The 22,912-nt window shown below is 45.5% G+C and overlaps 1 protein-coding gene across 1 annotated transcript; it reads right to left on the reverse strand.

The window, feature by feature from the left end:
* Positions 1-16,991: 16,991 nt before the first annotated feature.
* LOC115307730 (translation initiation factor IF-2-like) lies at positions 16,992-17,570 on the reverse strand. The gene has a single exon (XM_029962547.1). It carries the CDS (start codon positions 17,568-17,570, stop codon positions 16,992-16,994), a length of 579 nt encoding a protein of 192 aa, XP_029818407.1.
* Between the last annotated feature and the right edge of the window lie 5,342 nt (positions 17,571-22,912).

The raw sequence follows: 22,912 nt of genomic DNA on the forward strand, positions 1-22,912 counted from the left end.
ATATATACCCAAACATTCTACAGTGCAAGAAGAGTTGGGGTCACAGAATTAAAAATATTGGCAAGCTGAAGGATAGAGATGCAGTCTGCAAAAGCTGACACCAGCTCTATTTTGTGATCACTTCCCTATGCTATTTGGAGGTAGTGCAAATGCTGCCAGTGGTGTAACAAGAATCCAGTCGTGTGCCAGTGCTTTAATAAGCTCAAGTCCAAGTCAGTCCCTGAATGGTACAACAATACACAGATTTAGAGTTATCAGCCAAAAAATTAAGCCAACAGTAACCAGCACAAACAGGAATAATCTTTTTTTTTCTTTCTCTGAGGTGCCCAGCAGTTTGTTTAGTAAACTGTTTTTACAGGACCACAAACCTGCACTGAGTTTCAAATTCATGGACAGCTTGTACTTATTGCAAGGAATAATTTACAGTTTTGAGGTGTATATGATGTAGTTAACGGAAACTCAGTTCAAACATATGTAAAATGTAGTTTACTGGGATGGTCTGCACACCTGCAGATGGGAACATATGAAGAGCAGTTTAGGTTCAGAGCTGTGCTTGACTGCTTTATCAAAAAGTAGTGAAGAACAATAACAGCAACATTGGTGGAGGCTCTAACAATGAGAGTAATGTAAGGATGTGGTTTTCTCTCAAAAAGGTCTTCAAAGAAGGCAGGAGGGCGAAGGAGGGGAGAGAGGTGGGCTGCTGTAAGCAGAACAGTAGGAGCTCAAGTGTAGTTAAAGGAAATAGCTGAGGCTGTAAAAAGTGAAAAAGGTTACTGAGAACTGAAGAAATTGGACACGAGACCATGTGGCTGAAGGAATCTTTTCCTCAACTCTGTGATCCGGTTTTCAAACGCTGTTTGTGGTGTGGTTTACAGCACAAGAAGGTATTTGAACAATTTATTCTGATGCCTCTTCTGTCAGAAGAGCAATGTGATATCCCAAACTAGGAATTCATTGATCAAAGGGCAACATGAGGAATGACCTGCATTTGATGGTCAAATCAAAGGGCTTTCCTCTGAGGTCGATCTCTACGATCCACAAAAAATTGTGGAAGGACAGCTAAGGCCACCCTGAAGCCAGTGCTTTCAGGCAGTTAAAGGCAAAGTGTAATATGCTCCCTTAAAAAAACAACTTTGCTTTGTGCCTGTGCTGCAGCAGTCTGTGACACCCATGCATGGCCCTGTGCATGCCTTCCCACCACCTGCTCCTCTCCCAAGCCTCGTCCAGGGCTCAGGCCACATGTCCCTGGTTCAGGGACATCTCTGTCCCTGGTTCAGGGACATGTCCTGCTGCAGCTATTGCTGCTGTGGTACCTGTACATCCCAGCAGAACAAGTGAAGCTGTCTTTCCCAGGGATCTATGTCTCAAAGGTGGATGAGTCCAACTCAGATCACAGTTTTTTCACATTTCTGAGACATTTTTAAGACCTGAGTAGCCCTGAGGTTTTTTACTGTTCCATTGAATTTAATTGAAATTTTACAATTTGTGAACAAATTGTTGGAAACAAGCAGAAATCAATCACATAATCCTTGCTTTCTTAGGAATTGAGATGAGTAGAGTGATCACCTTATTTCTGTGCTTATTCTGATCCCTAGGGAAAAATCTTCCAAACAAACAGCCTATTCAGCAACATAATACACATGACTGAGATGCTGCTACTGAAACTGTGGGCAGACATATAACAAACAAATTTCTACTTGCATTTAAACCTTATTTTATATTATGATGCCATTGAGAGGGATGGAGGCACTTGTCACAGCTATTGTTTGTCTTTCTGAAGTTAATTGCACTTTAAAGGTTTTTTTACCCCACCTGTCACACCTGAGGTAGAACTATAAAGTGCCAGGAATGTGCAAGAAAGCAGCATAAAGGTACGATAATCTATATTTGATGTAGAATCAAGTAAAACTCAGAGGAATTAGAGACAAAGATAAGTTTATGGACCTAAAGGTTTGAAGTTCAACTTCTGCATCAAGATCAAGGCATATCCTACCCTGCACATTTGAGGCATTCAATCTCACATCAGCCACTTCACAAGCTTCCCATTGGAAGGAGTATAAAGTTAGCTGTGATGAGTTGATGTCAGGATTTTTTGAGACAGGGATGGACACTGATGGAGTGTGAGGGACGTGCAGCGTTAGCATCGGGCTGTGCCTTCATGAGACTGTGTCTCTTTCTTCAGGCAATTAGCTCCCTGTCAAAGATAAAGCTTTCACATGTCCTTTAATTAAATGATGTGTCCCTATTTTGAGGTGTCATATTTCTGTTCCATGGTTTAGGATAAAAAACACTTTGACTCCTTTTTAAGTGGTCAGGCTTCCAGTGAACAGGACCTGTTATCTCCTATTAAGTGGGAGGTAAAAGGACCCAGTAGCCTTCCCTCTATAGCTATGCGCCCTTGTAAAACTGTTCCTGTTAACTTTGCAGCTGCAATTAAATCCAGAGAGGAATCCAGAGTTCATTTTTACATTGAATTAACAGTGAAATTTGTCTGCTCTTGGATTTTTAGCTATGATGTTTTTCTGCCAAAGCAGATGAGTGATAAATCTAACAATTTAAATGAAGAATTGTTCATCAATTACATGTTAAGGTTAAGACCTTAAAATCTTTCACTATATGGTGCAGAGTGTTTGGGAAATCACCCAGCTTGAATGTGGTCCTCTCTCCTGAAGGGAGTGGAAATTATTAAACTTGGCACAGGTTTAGTGAGCTGCAGCATGGAAAGAGAGAGGCTCTGACTCATCTACTCTGCAAACAACCGCATGAGACTGCAGTTTCATTTTGATGTGGTCTTATTACAGAAGTGCATGCCAGCTGAATTATCAAAATGAAATACTATTTCTACCTGGCTAAGCACTTAGTAATTTTACTCGAGGTTCTGGGGGAGGAAAGCTGAAGCTGCTGCAGTGGGCATCATACTTAGAGTTCAAGCAATAATTCAGTCCATAGTACCTTCAGGGAGGAGGTGAGCTCTCCCACTTTCATGCAGGAGAAAAAGAAGACAAGACCTAGAAAGGACTAGGTCTAGAAAGGACTAGGTCTTGTCCTCTGAGGTCCGCACACATAAGAAACTGCTCAGGGAGACTGCAGTGAAGTAGAGGCCTCTCCTGTCTGTGTACCAGACAATGTTTGCTATATAAAATGTTTGGGGAGATGAGGACACATTCCTGTGCTTTTATCAGAAGGCTGTAATGAGAGCCGAAACAGCAGCTCTCAGATGCAGAGTCCCTCCTTTAATAGCAGACAAACCTCGCTCTCCCTTACTATGTGCATCTGTAGATCACTGCGCTGAGCATCATTCCCTATGATTTGGGAATGCTTTTAACTATAAAGGATGCCTAGTATGCAGTTACAAATTATATTAATTTTGCCATATTTGTTATCTATACCAAAAAAAACCCCTATCAACAGTAACGGGGCTCTGCGTACTGAACACCTTCCCTGTTCTGTGGTCTCCAGCAGAACAGGGAAGTTGTTCAGAAAGATACAGCATATCATAGAATCAACCAGGTTGGAAAAGACCTCTGAGATCATCAAGTCCAACCCTTGATCCAACACCGCTGTGATTACTAGACCATGGCACTAAGTGCCACATCCAGTCTCATCTTAAAAACCTCCAGGGATGTGAATCCACCACCTCCCTGGGCAGCCCATTCCAATGTCTGATTACTCTCTCTGTAAAAAATTTCTTCCTAATATCCAACCTAAACTTCCCCTGGCAGAGCTTAAGATTGTGCCCTCTTGTCCTACTGATAGTTGCCTGGGAGAAGAGACCAACCCCCATCTGGTTACAACCTTCTTTCAGGGAGTTGTAGAGAGTGATGAGGTCTCCCCTGAGCCTCCTCTTCTCCAGGCTGAACAACCCCAGCTCCCTCAGCCTTTCCTCATAGGACTTGTGCTCCAGTTCCTTCACCAGCCTTGTTGTTCTTCTCTGGACCTGCTCCAGCACCTCAATATCCTTCCTGAACTGAGGGGCCCAGAACTGGACACAGCACTCCAGGTGAGGCCTCACCAGTGCTGAGAACAGGGGAAGAATCACTTCCCTGGATCTGTTGGCCACACTGTTCCTGATACAGGCCAGGATGCCATTGGCCTTCTTGGCCACCTGGGCACACTGCTGGCTCATGTTCAGCTTCCTGTCAATCCAAACTCCCAGGTCCCTTTCTGCCTGGCTGCTCTCCAGCCACTCTGTCCCCAGTCTGTAGTGCTGCAGGGGGTTGTTGTGGCCAAAGTGCAAGACCCAGCACTTGGCCTTGTTAAACCTCATCCTGCTGGAATCAGACCATCTGTCCATCCTGTCCAGCTCCCTCTGCAGAGCCCTCCTGCCTTCCAGCAGATCAATACTCCCCCCCCAACTTGGTGTCATCCTCCTACAGCAAATAGTTTCTCCCCCTTTAACATTCACCAGTCCTTACATAAACTTTCTCCTGGAGTATTCCTTAGATGACGATTTCAGAATAAAAAATATTTCACTGAAAAGTTTGTAATCTGCATTCTTAGCATTTTTCACTCCTCTTTCACAGACAAATGCCATTAGGAAGGTGGTGAGATGCCACTGGCTGCTTAACTTAAATTAAAGCGACTGACTGGAAAGTTCCTGACTTAACCAGCCTGATCATTTGCAAGTGTACAGCTCCAAGCCTGAAGATAAGGCTCTTGGCTCAAGATAAGAGCTCTTAATTGTGTCATCTCACTCCTCTTTTGAATTTTAAATGCTGGTTTTTACCTAGGATGGGAAGAAATACCATCACATAAGTAAAACCACTAGATAGCTTTGTGACTCTGACTCCTGCACTAAGAAGTATTTGGCTACTGGGTCCTTTTACCTCCCACTTAATAGGAGATAACAGGTCCTGTTCACTGGAAGCCTGACCACTTAAAAAGGAGTCAAAGTGTTTTTTATCCTTGTCCTAGTTAGAACAACTGGGAGGAGTTCATCACTGTATGGGTGTAACCCAAAACTGTGTATTCTATAGCCTTCCATGCCATTTCCCAGAAACTATCAATAGACTATGTACACCTTCTGCCCAGAGCAGCCTGACTCCTCAGGCTATAAACTAGGTGTTAAAAGGCCTGCAAGATAGGAGGGTGTTTCTGTCCTCACACTCTTTTGTGGAACTCCCTGCCCTGAGGGAGGTACTGAGCATTCCTGCCTGAACTGGCGAATATGTAATCTTGGAGTCTTGGGAATTTTGGAACCTCTCGTGGGATCCAGAGGAAGACTGCAGATCACCTCTCTCAACCAAACTGCAGATCACCGCTCTCAACCAGACTGAGACCACCACTCTCGACTGGACTGCAACCACCACTTTTCAACCAGACTGCAACCATCACTCTTGACCAGACTGCAACAGCACTCTCACCAATGGGTTTTCCCCTCTCCTTTTACTTTGGACTCGGGGCCCAACGAACACTACTCTGTTCACGCCCCAGGGTGCTGGGTTATACATTTGGGTTTTGGGGGTTAAACCCAATTGTTTGTCTGTATAATCGTACTTATTGTATTATTTTATTAAATTGTTATTCTGATTTATAATCTCTCTTTTGAGTTGAGTTCATTTCCCCTGCTGGTTTACCTTTAAACCAGCACAATCCTAAACCACAGAACAGAAATATGACACCTCAAAATAGGGACACACCTTTTGATTAAAGGACATGTGAAAGCTTTATCTTTGACAGGGAGCTAATTGCCTGAAAGGAAGAGACACAGTCTAGTCTGGATTAGATCAGTAGTAAGGCAAATCTTACTGTGGAGTAAGCTGCTTGTTTAAAAAACCTCTGGGTGAATGCTCTTGCTCTTTGATCAAGTGCAAAGTCATTTACATATTTTTGCCTTATGTTTTGTTGAGTAGGAGTGTGTATGCATGGGTAGTTACCATGGAAGAAATGACATGCTGTAAAGTCACACCATCAATTAAATTCCTTTATGTGCCCATGCTTTTAGACAGAGGAACACCCTGCTTCTGGATGGTGAGTGAGGAGAGGTATGAGGAAGATGTGATGTCAAAACAAAGCTGCTGTGTAGTAGGAAAATCAAGTGTTTGAGAAACCTTATAGTTGCAAACTGAGTGCCTGCAGGCTTCCCCACGGTCTTGGCAGCACACAGGGTCAGCCCTGGAGAACTGCAAAGGGAAGGGACTGGTGGCAGAAATGGGAGCTTGAGTGTTGAAGGTGGCATCTTCAGCTCAGGTGCCAACACCCCAATTTAAATTGGTAGGCACACAAATCCCTTTCTCAGGGTTTGTAGCCACAAAAAAAAACAAGAAAAAAGATTATTGCTTGCTTCTGCAGGACAAGATGGGGAAATTTTGTGAAAAAAGAAAAAAGCTGAACTTGCTTCAGTGCTTACTGTATGGTTGGAGGTGTAGAGGTAGACATGCACCTGAATCTTTAACCCAGGACACCTTTCTTTGTTTCCTGCACTCATGCTGGGATTGGCTGTGCTCTGCCTGTGGGAGTATTACCATGAATTCCATCACTGGCTTTTTCAGCTTAATTTTGCTGCTTAATTTTCCTCCAGGAGCCTTCAGAGGTCTTTATTTTACCTCAGTCTTCCTGATGGAAAGGAGGCAGGTAGCCACATTTCCAGTCTGATTAGGATGAGCAAATCTAGCAATGGGGATATGCTTAAGGGGCAAGGGGTGTCTGGGAAGCTTTTCCTTGGTATGGGAGCACCCAATGGACCATTGCCCTAGCACAGCTTTTGCAGCCACTGTTACAAAAAACCTAAATAAATTATTGTATGTTTGGGGTTTTTTTAAGTTACCTTCTTTGGATAACATTAAGTACAGACGTTGGTAGTGGGTGTTAAAATACTCTCCTTGTTCTGGAGCTTTTTCACAGGGGCTCAGATAAGTTGGGGGAGCTGCTTGCTTTTGGTGCTGATTGGTGAGTGAACTCAAGTAAAATATGTGGCTTAACCACAGGGACCTGTTTTCTTTCTCTGCAGGAAACACCTGCCAAAAAGGCTGCATTCACTTGGGCTGTGCAAAGAAAAGCCCCAGATGAAACTTCCAGCCATACAGCAACAGGTCAGGAGACGATACTCAGTACATCAGTTTAAATTCAAGGCAGCACACTGTGCCAATTGGAAAACTTATGGCCATTGATTAAAACAGAATATCAATATGAGGGAATAAATGATGCTTTCCCTTGCATTATTACCAAAGAAATACCTCATACTCCTACTGAATTGGCTAAATTAGAAGAAGAATACAGTCATACTCAGAAAGAGTCTGACAGAATATGTGCAGAGAGTCTCCCTTACAGGAGGAGAACAAATTGTGCTAATAGAAACAGAACCTGAGGGCTACTGGGGGCCTAGGGTCTTCTTAACCACAGGTTAAGAGCCACCTGGGGGTTTGAATCCCCTGGGAGAGAGGTGATCCAATTGCCATAGTGACTTCTATGGATCAATTGACTGAAAGTGTCCAAAAGGCTGCCTATCTCCAATTAATGCATCAGCACACACTGGAACCTGACCAAGGCTCCCCAGTGACCATGCCAGTGGATCCAGATCCCTTGACCCTACTAATACATGACCTTCCAGAATCATTAAAGAATATGGGAATTCACTGGGAAGATCAAATTGGCTCTACTCTAGCTGATGACAGTGAACTTTGAGCAGACTGAGGGGAAAAATGTGGGCGTGGGGTGAGGTTGCCCAGATTAATTATGGCAGAAATGAGGTTGCCCTGATTAATTATGGCAGGTGTTTTGGACACCTTAACCTAATATCCTCTAAGACTGCCATCCACCAGGCTAAGTGGCAAGGTACTACTGCTGCTCAGCAGAAGGAGGTGAGAACACCCCTCCTCTGGGGAGTACAACATCAGAAGGAGCAAACACTAGCAATAGGGGAAAGATATGTCCTCTGGATTAAAGATATACAGAAGGGCATTCCATGAAGCCTTGTGCATGGCCAGTCTGATGCAAATTTGAAGGCATTAATTGAAAATTGGGTGAATTCTCCATCCAAGGCAAACCCTCCCTTGTCCACAAGTCCCCCTGAGACTATGCCTGTGCTGGTTTAAAAGTTAACCAGCAGGGGGAATGAACTCAACTCAAAGGAGAGATTATAAATCAGAATAACAATTTATTAAAATAATACAGTAAGTACAATAATACAAACAAACAATTGGTCTCAACCCACAAAAACCCAAATGTATAACCCAGTGCCCTGGGGCATGAACAAAGTGGTGTTCCTTGGGCCCTGTTTGAGTCCAAAGTAAAGGGAGAGGGGAAGAACCTGCTGGTGGGAGAGCTGCTGCAGTCTGGTCAAAGTGGTGATCGCAGTCCAGGGGTGGTCTAAGTCTGGTTGAGAGCGATGAGATGCAGCCGTCCTCTGGATCCCACGAGTGGGTTGAAAAATGTTCCAAAACTCCAAGATTATATATCCTCCAGTTCAGGCAGGAATGTTCAGTGCTCCCCTCAGGGCGGGGAGTTCCACAAAGGGTGTGAGGACAGAAACATCTTCCTATCTCACAGGCCTCTTAACACCTAGTTTATAGCCTGAGGAGTCAGGCTCTATGGGCAGAGGGTGCGAATAGTCTATTGACAACAATAGTCTAGTTTCTGGGAAATGACATGGAAGGCTATAGAATACAGTTTTGGGTTACACCCACCATGATGAACTGATCTCAGCTGTCCTAACTAGGACAATGCCTCAGTTCTGCATATTGGAATGCTGATTGATTTAAGCAGGCAGGAGTTGGGAAACTCCTCGGGCCATCCACAGTAAGCAAGCCAGGGGATGGGCATTGGAGACGCCTTAGAAGGCTCACAGAAAGCTTTATGATAACCTTTCTCATAGGTACCATAGGACCCCTCTGTCTTTCTTAGTCGACACAGGGGTGCAAATATCATCTTTGCAAACTGGATCAATATTCAGTGGATTGTTCCTTCCTTTTAATAATCGGTGTGTAATAGGCCAAATTTTCACTTTTCTTTTTATAGGAACCTGCTAACAGATGAGATTGAGCTGTGTGAAATCAATGAAACTTTTAACTGCTCGCATAATTGCTTGTATTATCAGTTTATTAATTTTTGTGATTTGTGTTTTTATTGCAAATGACTTGTTGGGAGGCCAAATATTAGCAGGATTATATAAGACAGACCATTTTAGGTATTGCTAGTTTGATTTTTGTTAACAATTGAATGAAACAAAAGAAAATGTTACATGGAAAATGATTGAGTCCCCCTTCCTAGACCAGAAGGAGGGACAACCATGGACTGCAAATGGAATATGGATAGAACACAAGAAAGTCTTTTAGCAGGTTCCAAGCAACTCTACTTGGAACCAAATATGTTAGACATTACATACAAAATGCCACTTGTATTCCCACTTGAACAAATCTAATGTACCTAATCTAATGTTTCCTACCATGTGTCCTAAGAAGTTTTTTTATTTTACATCACTTCTTTTATTTATGCTAATCAACATGATAACTCTAGTACATTCTGCACTACACACACTTCCAGTTGTGGGTGCAATTTACTGTGACAGCAATTGTAAAGGAATGTGATTTTGTCCACTGAAATTTTAAAAAAAAAGCAACCTGGGATAAGACAACTAAATTCAAAAGGGATAAAAATTTCACTTAACACCCCACCAACTGTAAAGCCAGTTTCTGTTTTGTGTCAGGATTAAATTACGACTCTATTCCCTGGAGAATAGAGTATGAGCCTGATGTAAGATGTGTTTGCATGAGAACATTTTGTATGAGAACTTCTTTGTATTTTGTATGAAAACTTTGAACTCACAGATAGCCTAGTTGAAGGTACACTATTACCAGGCACGGACCGAAGAGCACAGTTGTCTGTCTCAAACACTGTTAAGGCCACAGGACTTTGCCATGAGGTAAACAGGTAAACACAGAATGGAGAGACAGGATAGTGATAACTCCAGGCCTAGCAGAGGTGAGATCTGGTTAGCACATCCAGACAAAAGTTCCCTCTGTGGCAAACTGTGTAAAGAAGCAACTGCTCAGATACACATCACTGGTCAAACAAAGATCACCCCAAGTTATGGGACAGGTGGCATCTGCAACCACTAATGATCACTGAAGCCCTTCCCTGAATATGCTTTGTGGATACCAGGAACTTGGACTGTAAGATAAGTCCCCACAGTGGGAACTTCAGATAAAGGTCGTACTATTGTCTAGGTGTTATCTCAGACCTATGAGGAGGTTAAAAGCTGAGGGAGAAGAATGTATCACTGATTATGGACACAAAGAAAGCAGAATTTACAGGCCACAAGGAAAGCAACTGTGCTGAAATCTGCTCTGACTGGGTAAAAGGTAATTCTGGCAGGGGGAGATTGTGACCACCAACTCAAGGCTCACAGACTCAAGAAACCCACCAACTCAAAAGAAGAGAAAGATTGATCCATATGGACTAAGAAGCATTAGAAGTGAGGCAATCATTTAACCAATAGAATAAGAGAACTGTGTAGCCAGTGAGCATTAATTCATGTTTGCTAAAATGTATAAATAGTGAAAAGTTTTGCAATATCTCAGGATCCCCTCTATCAAGAAACCCAGGGTAAGGAAGGACCAACAGAATACCCCTGGATCCATAGGTGGTGACTGTCTTCTGCTTGATCTCTCTCTCCCTCTCCTCTCTTCTATTTCTTTCTATCTCTGTACCTCACAGTCACTGTTAAATAAAATCTGTATTATTGACTTTGGCATATGGATTCATTTACACCTTAATCTGAGCAGAGAGGTCTCACGCTAATAAGATCTTAACAGCTGGGTCCACACCCATCCTGGTCCTGCAGAAATAGGGGTGCTGCAGCACTGCCCAGGGTGGCCTGGACCCTCTGTCTCACCAAAAGAGATATCATGTCCTCAGCTGGAACAATGACCTTGCATTTCAGTAATCTGAAGGGATAGCTTGGTGGTGCTTCATGAGGAGGAGCAGCTGGCTGCTTCTGTCCCTTCTGAACTCTTTGACATGTGGCTTGTATGACAAAAGCCCAGGGCAGCTCACAGCCCTGCATCTGCAGAAGAGAGGCAGTCTGTAATGCCTGACTGGACAAACAGTTAAACGTTTTTGCCTCCTCCTCCTTTTGGCAGCTCCCTACTGTGCACAATTCACTGCTCCTCCTGCAAAAAAAGGGAGGTTTGCCAAGCTGGGGCACTTTTAACTGTCAAGATCTGGGGAGGGGGGGGGGGAAAATTGTTCCTGCCTCTTTTAACTTTGCTAAAAGTTTAACTTTGCTAACATGGAGCCAGTAAAAGCACAGGCAATTTTTTTTTGCAAGCTGCCTAAATCTGATATGTTTTCCATGCATACTGAAAATCTGTGGCCCATGAAAGCCACCCCTTGAGCCTTGCAAGCCCAATTGGGTCTGACAGCTCTTAGCCTTCCAAGTGTCATCTCCTACTCACACCTCTGGATGGATGCTGGATGAACCAATGCATAACATTCATGCATAACATACATGAATGCACATACAGATGCATGGATGGATATGGTCTGCAGTGCACTGAGCCCACCAGTTGCTTCCTGACCATGAGAGCAGCAGTTGCTCTGGGTGGCAGCAGCAGGGTCTGGAGTGCTATGCACCACCACTTGGTCTCACCCCTAGTGCCTTCAAGTGTCTGGGTGACTGTAGTTAGCAAGTCTTGCAGACAGGGGTTGCTCTGAGGGCTGAGCATGATTGAGGCAGCAGGATGGCATTGGGTTGGGAGCTACTGTATCCTGAGCAGCTCACACTGCTGCTTGTTGTGAGCACGCCCCACCTCTCAGGACAGGGTGGATGAATCTCCTAAACCTCTTTTATCATTTTGATTTGTAGTGGATGGGCTTTTGTGAAGCTGCCAAAGTGTGCCAAAAGGATGCTGTCTGGATGCTTGCAAAAATGCTTGTGGAGGAACTAACTTTGGTGATCATCTGGTGTCAAGGCATGAAAAGACCAAGTATCAGCTGGTTAAAACAAATATCAATTGAATAAAGAATATCTTTATTAGGAAAAGGAAAAAGAAATTAAAAAGGAAAAGTAAAAGAAAAAAAGAAAAAGAAGAAAATAATGCCCTGACACTAAAGTGACTTCAGTGGTAGAAATATAACCACATCCATATATTCAGAGCAGGAGACCTGTAGAAGGAACAAAATGACTGAGTGAGTTGCTGCAGCTCTACAGACAGCATGCACTGCCCCTGTTTCTTTGTGCTTGTGGCAGTTCACTTTATAGTTAAATTTCCCTCAGACACTGTGCATAGGGGATGCTAGTATTACATGTGCTGGTTTATTCTAGTGTATGACAAACAACAGAGCATTTTCAGTAAAATCCTTTATAAATTTTGCTGTTTAACTCCCTAAAGGCTTTCATTCCCAAGGTCAGTAGCAAACTGCAAAATGAGTCTGTGGTATGAGGATGTGAGAGCTCACACTGCTGAGCAACTGGGGATGAGATGATGGAGTGTGTCATGAAGTGACCAAGCAGCTAATGCCACAGAATATTGTCATGAAAGCCAAGCTGAGATGCAAGATTTGGTTCCAGATTGACCTAGTGTTAAAGTAAATCATAGTCTCTAAAGGAATGAGGGCAACGTGCCAGGAAATAAAGAGCTGACTAAATCTAACCGAGTGACTTGTATTAGATATTGGGGTCCAGCCTAAATAACGCTGTTGGAATTTGTGTTGAAAGAGTATTAGATCTCTTTATAAATCCTCAATGCAGAATGCATGTGTGAAATAGCACAAAAGGCTTTAATAATTTTAAGATCTGAGCTCTCCAAGTCCAAACTTGTAGGATGTAGTGTCTAAGGCTTGATCTTCATAAGGAGCCTGTGTGCCTTTACATCAGTTTACCTTGACTTTTTGATGATAATTTTTACATATGATTTTGCCCCACTCTGCTACAGACTGAGCCTGGAGAGAACAAACAAGTATCTATCAGTGAAATATGTCTGCACCTACTCGCACTGTAGGAAGATAGCACCCCAGAAACACTACTCCACAAAGGTGTTTTTAGGACATAGTTTGAAAACTTATTGGCAGGAGAACCAACTTATGCCATTTACTTACTTGGCCTCAGCTGGGTCAGTTCAGCTTTTTGTCCTCCTGTCACTGTCCTCCAGCATGTCATTGCCACATGCCAGCCCCTGAGTTTCAGGATGAAAGAGCAGTCCAGGATTCCATATGTGATCACACAGCATAAGGCTGGGTGGTCATGCCCACAAACACTTGTGCCTGTGCAGTCAGTTCCATCTCCACCATCACGCACAAAGCAAAATCCTGCTTGTCCTTCCTTGACAATTCCCTCTTGAGTAAAACATTTATGAGCCAGAAAAATTTTTTGTATTCTGACTTCAAACCAGTCTTCCTCTCACTCCTGAAGCAAGCTTTCTTCCTGCCTCCCCTCAATAACCAAGGCTGATGAGCCAAACTCTTCCTTCTCTCTCATTACTCAGCCTGAGACCTCTGCTTCCTCTGGCACATTTTTCACAGGGATTTTTTAACCAAACCAATTACCTTGCAATCATAGAGAGAGAGAGAACTCTAGCCACTCTGACATACCATTTCACATTTCATCATGAATATGAGCAAGATGACTGGGACTCAGCATCAGACTATGCTAATTCTGCAGCATCTTGTAGTAAAGCTGTAGAAGGGGAGCTACCAAATGTGTGCCAGCGAATTAACAGATTGCTATCTACTATCACAGCTCTGTCTTTGCAGTGTGAACTTCCTGTAACTAAGGATCCTCTTGGAGACTAACTTGAGGACTGAGGAGTGCGGTACAATGCTGGCTGTTTTCTGAGTATCTAGTTGTCACCAAGGTAGCTCCCAAACATGCTGATGCAAAGCACTACACAGGATGCCATTATTTCAAACACCCTTATGTGTGAAAGGTGACACTCAACCTTCTTATGATCCTGCTTGTCAGATTTAGTTATTTAATCTGTATTAAAGGTCCATCTTTAACATGTGCACAAATTACAGAGGGAGTGTTATTTGTGATATCTATCTCTTTATGTTCTCTGCTACTTCTGAACTGTGCAGAGTCAACTTTGAGGTGTAAGTCACACTTCAATTAAAGGTTACTTTTTATCAGTATACAAGTTTAATACATCCTTTCAAGAAGGATCAGTGAAAGATACTAAGAATTGTCAAGGGGAAGGCTTCTATAGGTAAGGAGACTGAGACTGCAGCAGGTGAGGTTGGATTCAGCTGCTACAGAACTGCAATTTGGACAAGAGGGTCAACTTCCCTGCTGGTGTCACATTCAGTTAGTAGCTTCACACTCACAGCTTCCAACTATCACCAACTATCAGTTAGCTTCACTTCTCATCACATTAGACAGTAAAAAGAGTGCATGCTTGTCACCACTGCAATTAATAGCCTTTGACCAGGGTGAAACAGACTGGAGAAGTCCTTGAAAGAAAACATTGTTTAATACAAAAGGTCAAAATACAATTAGAACAAATAGCATGCTGAATAGCATATACACTGCCCCACAAGTCCCAGCAATTTTAAAACCATGACACTTCATTCTCAAAACCACCATAGATGGGAAAAGTCACCTTCTACTTGTTCCTCCCCTTCTTTCTAACTTTACAGAGCACTGAAAGTTTAGTCTGTATAAAGTATAAAATTTGTGCATTGCAGAAGATACCCTGTACTGTGGAAGCCCAATAGATAGATGGAACTATGTCTTCTTATGAATCTTCACCATCACCTTGCCATTCTATTAACCGCTTCATGTGAATACCCATGAGATACTGCTGTTACAGTTCCCCAGCCAGAAGGAATGCATACCATACTGGTTTGGAGAAAGTCCAGCAAACCTAAGAGCACGGCAGAAGACAGCTAGGAACTCCCTCTTTGTCACAGCCATACTATTTGAGTGCACAAAGAGAGGGCCCTGTCTTTGTGGCCGTGCTGCCACATAGATACGGAGAGCTTCAACAGGACATACCCACATCTCTTCAGATAATCTCAGTTGGATCAAATACCTCTGTTGGCCCATATGAAATGTATGCAAACAAAGGTGTGCGCTCCTTTCTGTCAGCTGGAGGTCATTCAAGTACAGGAGCTCTGGCTGTAATATATTTTGGTGATTTGCCACCATCTCTTCTATACGGAGTGCACCAAAAAAAGCTACAGTAAACATGGCACGGAACAATATACACTCATAAGGAGAGCTGCACACAGACTCCAGGGTCCCCAGGAGAGATCTTAACACTTCAATTGTTACAGGATAGTATGCATAATTTGAAGGGTGAGTCCTACATTTTAACCTTGATATCATGGAACGGATAACAGGATCTTTAAGAGGATCAGGATAATCTACCATTACGGAGATAAAGGACAGTCCTTCCATATACATTATTATTTTTGTGGGAGGCAGATCCTGGGACTCCATGGCAACCAGAAACTCTCTTATTTGATCGACTGGAATTGGCCAGACTGCAGATAGAGCCATGCCTTCTCTAAACGCAAGAAAGTTTTTCAGGCCTTCATGGTAGATTTGCCACAAGTGTCTATCTCCCGAGTCCTCCAGTAACAGCAGAACCTTCAGGGGCCAAGGGCCCAAGGGATGCTTCTCAGGAATCTGGTTGAGTTCATCTGCTGAAAGAAAGCCACATTAGTAATGCCAAAAAAGGTGGTCTCACAGACAGTAAAGCAGATAGAAGTCTCCTCCCTTTCAACATGTTTCAGCTTTTACTTGAACTGCTCTGAAAAAAGCCTGTCCAATGCATTCTCATGGCTCTCATCTACACAGCTTCCAACAGTCAGACCACAGGAGAAAGATTAGAGTCTCAAAAATCATAAACCCCCAGCTATTTATCTCTTTAAAGCAACATCTCAAGCCTGGTGACAGATGCACCACCCTACTGCAAGGTTTCTATGACCTCAGACCTCCTTCGGTAGGCACAAGGGGCTGGGAGTGGCAAAACCACCGCAAACCAATAATAGATTCAGCAGTGCACAGAGGTCCCAGAAGTCTTCCAGCACTGGGGTCAGACCCCATGGAAAAACGTGCCAAGCCCACCTCCTGCACCACACAGCCGGTCAACACTCCCCAAGGCCACACTCACCAGCGTCTTCCCCATTGCCAGCCTCCAGTCCGCGGGTACGCCGCTCTCTGCTGCAGCCATCGGGGCTGCACGGCAGCCACCCCATACCGGGCTCCCGCCGCAGCAGTGCCAGCAGCGCCCAGAAGGGTGAGAGGGCAGCCGCCAGCTCAACCCTACTTCTCTGCATCAACAACAAAACAGCAGACGCTCAGTGAGAAGCACGAACCAGCGACCCCTCAGTGGTGCCGCCGCGCTGCCCTTTTATAGCCCGGCTCGTAGTTCTACCCCGCTGTCACGGCCCCCCTGCGTGCACCTCTGCGCCCCACCCCGAGCCTGTGCCTGAGGGTCAGTGCGGGGTTCCCCCCATCCTGCTTCCTCCTCCCACGGGCCTGGATGGGAGTCGCCTGTAAGTGAGACTTTGCCTTGGAACTGCTTCAGCGGCCCGTTATCGCCTTCACTGTGCTGCAACCGGGGGCTAAGGAAGGAGCAGAGGGTCGGCCCGCGGGTGAGTTAACCTCCTTGGCCCTGGCCTTGTTCTCTCCTGCCTAAAACCTTGTGTAACTAAAATAAGAGAGCTGGCAGCAGGGAGAGGTACAAACACGGCACCGGCCTCGATGTCTGCCAGGAGTAATGGTTAAATCTTGAGGGAAAGGAGGCTCCCTGGGAAGGCGATTGACCGCGTCCCTGCACAGCCTTCTTCAAAGCGAGATCGAGAGGACTAGCAAGCAGGGGCAGGTGGTGTCCCATACGGGACACCTTAGCACTAAATCCAGTCACATTCCAGGCTTTGTCAGAAGACAATGTGGTAAACAACTGGAAGTTTCACAGCTTCCAGTTCGGAGATGGGGGCCGGCTCTGCACCCTCTTGTCGCATTCCAGAGGGCAGCGCTCCGGACCGAGGGGGTGTTTGGAGGAGGGCGCAGCGGGCGGACCCGCGGCCATAAAAGGTCCCCGCGGAGCTCAGCTCTGGCAGGCTTCGTGTGGCGCGGGGTTGAGGGGCATCAGCTGGGTTGGTCCTCCTGCCATGGCCTGCAGTGCCCGCTCCCCAGCTGCGCCTGTCGCCGCGCCCTTCTGGGACATGCTGGCGCTGCTGGCCCGGGAGCCAGGTATGGAGTGGCTGGAGATGAGACTTGCTGGGCAGGCAGTCACCTCCCCGCGTCGCAGCCCAGAAGCACCGTGCAGCACCGAGGCGCGGATCGCGCAGGCGGCGCGGATCCCGCACGCGGGCGAGCGCGGCGCGGCGGGGGCCGGTAGTGCGGGAAGGGGCTGGTAAGTGCGGACGGGGGCTGCTAGTGCGGGAAGGGGGCGCGTAAGTTGCGGACGGGGCCGGCAAGTGCGGAGGGGGCTGGTAGTGCGGAAGGGGGCTGCTGAAGTTGTGCGAGAAGGGGCCGGTAAGTGCGGGACGGGCGGCAAGTGCGGGAAGCGGGGCTGGGTCAGTGCGGGACGGGGCGGGTAAGTGCGGGAAGGGGGCCGGTCAGTGCGGGAAGGGGGCCGGTAAGTTCGAGACGGGGCCGGGCCGCTGGCGAGGGGTAACAGCATCGCTGGCGGCCGTACCTCCGACCCGGCAAGTTTTTCTTTGTTTTGCTCGAGTTTGCTGTATGACCTTTGCCGTTGTACTTATGCAAGCCGTACCTTGGTTTAAGAAGTAGTTTTTGCTTGTCTTCTCCATTACTACTTCACAACCTTGTAAATTCCCAGCGTGTTACCACATCCAGTGCCTGAAATGGGCCTGGAATGTTGCTTGTTTCCCATTTGAAAAATATCTCTGCCTTAAGTGGCATGTTTGTGCCTCTTGTCCTCATGTGCTAATATGGATCCTCTCTTGCAGGAAGGGAGATTAGTCGTCATGAGAAACATTCCTTGGGACCTTGGCCTCTGAAGACTTTGTCTTTGCTGGAATGCTCAGGGCATAGTAGGCTTTGGAAAGCCTGCCTCGAAGGACTGAAGAAATTCCTTGACTTTAGGAAAAGCATGGGAATGCCTGCAGCCTGGCCAATTCCAGTGGAGCAAGTTAGAGGGTTTTTGGCTGTTGAATCTAATTATTCCTCCTCAAGGACACTCTTGTACCTGGCAGCACTGTCTTATTTATCAAAATTGACTGGTAACTCTGATCCTTTGGAAGATCCTATAACCCGTTGCATGGTGGCAGGGTTGAAACGTCGGGCAGGTATCCTGAGGGACAAATACTTGCCTATAACAATTGAGATGTTGCGATCTCTCTTAGGAGCTCTGGAGTCTGTATGCATAACTCATTATGAGTGCTTACTGTTCCGTGCGTTATTTACTGTAGCTTTTTTTGGGGCACTTCGAATAGGAGAGATGGTGGCAAAGCACCGTAATGTACTGCAGCCTGAGCTTCTGTACCTGAGTGACCTCCAGCTGACGGAGAGGAAGGTGGTGCTTTTTCTGCGTAACTCTCCTGTGGGACAGGAGAGACACATCATCAGCCTTGCGCTGTCTGGAGAGCCATGGGTGTGCCCTGTTCTGGCCCTCCGGAGCTATGTGACAGTTCGTTCTCAGCTGGAAGGGCCACTCTTTGTGCACTTGGATAATAGGACTGTAACGAAGAGGGAGTTCCTGACCATTCTCCGATGTGCCTTGGGTCTGCTGGGGCTGTGTCCAGAGCAGTATGGTGTGCATTCCTTCTGGCTGGGGACTGCTGTCACTGCTGCGCGCTGTGGATATCCCAGAGAAGATGTCACTCGCCTGGCAAGATGGCCCTGTATGATCCCAGAGAGACTCTAGCCGAGGAGACAAAGAGGAAAATGGAAGCTGATGAATTATTTTCTTTATGTAGAGTTAGCTTTTAGCTGTAGTTTATAGTCTTTGTCAGAAATTTAGTATTAACACATGAAATTATTTTTCTACCTCACAATGCAGTGATCTTGTGATAAACTGAGAAAATGATTCGAGCTAATTAAGAGGAAACAGTGTAAGGTCAATATGGCCTGGAGAGAAAAGGAAAACAAGTCGTAAAACTTAATTGGGCCCCTATAAAGGGATAAAACAAGTTACCTCCCTTTTACCTTGTGTAGGATTTGTAGTGAGAGAATTTTGTTTAGTTAGCTAGATAATAGCACCTTTCTTAAAATTTATAACTTTGTATAGATAACAAGCAAACATCTGCTGAATGCCAGATTTAACAATATATTATGGATGCTTATAGATAACATTCTTGTTAAGAAATATCTGTGGAATGTCTGACCTAACAATTTGTAATGTTTATACTCATGTACCTAACAATGTGTAATGTTTATACTTATGTATAATGAATATTCATGTAGTAGCTGGAAATAAATGTAGAACAAATGTCTTCTTTAGGTGTGACAGACATTGGGAGTTGTTGAACCCCTTCCCTGATCACCCAGCACTGAATTTGCTTTTATCATATAATAAATTCTGATTGGAAATTGCCCAACTGGGTTTCTATTTCTCACAATCTGAAGATGACTCAGAACTTGCTTGTGCTTCTGTGGTGTTGAAGGTGGAGGGAGTCTCAAAACTGTTGTGCATGAACTGCAGTTTTATCTTGTATAGTAGAGTTAATAAATATTGCCTTTTTAAAAACAGTTTCTGCCTACTAGTCCTATTGTTCCTCTTTGCTCAGAAGTGGTAATCTTGGCTTTGATAGCAGTGAATGACAAACGGACTCTTAAGTTTTGAAGGAAAACTCCCGAGACTTTAAGGTAATAATTGTAAAGAGAAAGTAGTTAAATGGTAGTATGTTTTGGCATAGCTGTACACTTTTTAACACTAACATGTCACTAAGATCAAAAGAGAAGTATATGTCAGGTTTGGAAGCTCTTAATTCACTTGTCTACCATTGGTTTCTGTGTTGCCATAGTTATTATACTGTCTCCTTGCATTAGCTGGCCAAATGGCCAATCGCTTCTTTGGCCCAGCAGCCTTTATAAGCTGCGGGAAATTTGAATAAAGCCCTCTTCGCTGCTGGATTCCCTGCGTGCTGTGTGGTCTCTTGGCTTAGGTACCTCCGCCGCCTGTCCCTGCCACGTGGGACGGGTGGCGGGGGGATGATTCCAGCCCTGAAAACCTACACAGAGCGGGCCGGCAGTGACCCCCCAGAAACCCCAGGAACTGCGACACATGGCGCCCAACGGCACGACCTTCGCCGTTTGAAATTCGGTACGGAATTTCAAACTACGCTTTAAACTGTAAAGGGTGGAAACGCTAGGGGCTCGCTCCCCCTCCACCATTGACTGGTCCTGTCTCTGTGTTGCCGGGGGGGTGAGACGTTCGGAACGGTGGTGCCGGCTCCGTGGAGCGCTGGTGACTGAACTGTGCCGTGTGACTCGGGGGGGGCGAGGGCCGGGGGAGTGCGGGCGGCCGGTGTGCCATGGACGCGGCAGCGTGGCTGCGCGGGGGCGCCCCGGCGTGCTGAGACTGCAGCCTGGGCGGACTGGGGACGGTGGCGGAGGCTGCACGCGAAGCACGTGTGTTCCAGCACGGAGGACCGGCATTCCCAAAGTGCCCGCCACGTCCCCGGAGTGGGCGGGCTCTTGCGCTGCCCCGGGGGCCGCGGCGCCGCAGCGCCGGACGGGGAGAGCCGACGCGGAGGAGGAGGAAGCGGCCGCCATGAATCGCTGCCCCTCTGCCCGCCTTCACCGAGCCCAGCCCCGCTCCCGCCGCGGCTCCCCGCCCCGCTGAGGCCCCGGCGTCGCAACTCGCCAGTGGAGAGCACGCCGATCTCGGCAGCCCCCCCTCCGCCCGAGCGCCGCAGCTTCTCTACCCCGCGTCCCGGATCACGCGGCTGTGCTCCAAACACCAAGGGAGCGCCGAGAGACCCGCCCGACTCCAGCCACGCAAGCCGACCTTCCCCCCGCCCCGGCCAGCCCAGCCCCCTGCCGCCCGTCCACCCCTCAACCTCTTTTCCCTCAACTTTTCTTTTCTTTCCAGTTTGTCTTCTCCTTTGCTGTTCATATGTTAATTACCAGATTGCTTCACTTTTACTTATCTCTAACAGGCACACCGTGACCAGCAAAACAAAGAAAATCCAACAACACCCCAGTCCCAGCCCAACTGCGCTTCCAAAAAAAAAAAGAAAAAAAAAAAAAAAAAAAAAAGGGGGGGGAGTTAGAAACAAGCTGCTAACCGCAGCGAAGCACAGCTAACCTTGCAATTTTTAACAACTACTTCAAGTCTTTCTTAAAATAAGTGTAAACCAATTCGAGAGTATTTGTAACAGTTTTTATAATTTGCAATTAGTCAAACTTTAATTATAAACATTAAGATTTACTTCTTCTTTGTTGTTTAATAACAAATTTACATTTTTGTTCTTTATTATTAATTTAGAAATCTCCACACACAGAAGGCATTCGGTGAATATTCCTCGAGAAGGAAATTCGGGACTGAACCACCACACAGGTTCCCAGAGTTATCACAGCTGGAATAGATAACTTTAGGTCCCCAAGATGAAAGACTCTTGGGTCATCCACTCAATTCATATACCCCATAGCCTTAAGCTATATTAGGGGTATACGCGGTGGAACGGTCTCCTGGACACAGCCAAGGACTAGCCTAGTTGATCAGGAGGCGTCAGTAGCTGGGGGTGAGACCTCCCTAACAGGCTCGGGGTGAGCACCCACACATGCTCGGGTGGAAGCCTCCTTAACAGGCTCAGGTAGAGTCACCCAAACAGACTCAAATAAAGTCTAATTTAGAGATTTCTCTTTTTGTAATAGGAACATAAATTTTAAAATTACCTGATTTCCCAAATTCAATAAAAATCGTCTTACTCACTTTCTCATTTTGATATCAAATTTTACCCCAGGTTCAACTAAAAAATCTTCATTCTTAAATCCCATTAAAATTATAAATGTTGTCTTTATTATAATAGGAAAGGGTGAGATGTCAGGTTTGGAAGCTCTTAATTCACTTGTCTACCATTGGTTTCTGTGTTGCCATAGTTATTATACTGTCTCCTTGCATTAGCTGGCCAAATAGCCAATCGCTTCTTTGGCCCAGCAGCCTTTATAAGCTGCGGGAAATTTGAATAAAGCCCTCTTCGCTGCTGGATTCCCTGCGTGCTGCGTGGTCTCTGTCTTTTGGCTTAGGTACCTCCGCCGCCTGTCCCTGCCACGTGGCACGGGTGCCGGGGGGGATGATTCCAGCCCTGAAAACCTACACAGAGCGGCCGGCAGTGACCCCCCAGAAACCCCACGAACTGCGACAAGTATAAGCTGGGCTATTAGCCAAATAACATACACCAAAGGATGATCTTTTAAAAATGGTGATCATCATAAGATGTTCAAAGCAATATCTTTTACTGTTTAAACAGATGGCAGTGACTATTCATCAAACTGCCTCTGAAAATATTTCATTTTATCCTCTAGACTCAATTCCCTCTGAGCATAAATAGCTTAGTTAGTATTTTAAATAATAAAAATAGCACATGGGTCACCTAACAGTTAATGATTTCATTAAGATGTGATACTTGCTGTCCTTAATTCAACCTACTATTTTCCTGAATTTATTTTTTAAAATCGAGTTTTTGACCATAACTATAAAGTACAATGGCTCAGCATTTCTAATTTAATTTTTAATAGCATTTGTAGCACTTTGCTAGTTTGTGGTAGAATATATTCTCACCGTGTGGCTGGACTGGGATAGGAATTGGTGAGTCAGACAGTCCCTCTGGCTGAGAACTGTGGTGAGCAAGCCTTTTTGATCACCCTTATTATTATCACTGCTTCAAACCTGGACTGTGATTATAGCTCAACAGGCTAGTTTTGTATCTTGCTCTGCCCTATACCAATTTCTAACAAAATTATGGGTAACAGAAGGATGAGAGCTAGCTGAAATTTAGTGCTGGCTTGATCTCCATGTGGATAATTAGTCATGATTTCTGAGACTTGGATTAGTAG

Source organism: Manacus vitellinus, unplaced genomic scaffold (assembly GCF_001715985.3).
Source record: "Manacus vitellinus isolate BGI_N305 unplaced genomic scaffold, ASM171598v3 scaffold_0_pilon, whole genome shotgun sequence".
NCBI classification, from domain to species: Eukaryota; Metazoa; Chordata; class Aves; order Passeriformes; family Pipridae; genus Manacus; species Manacus vitellinus.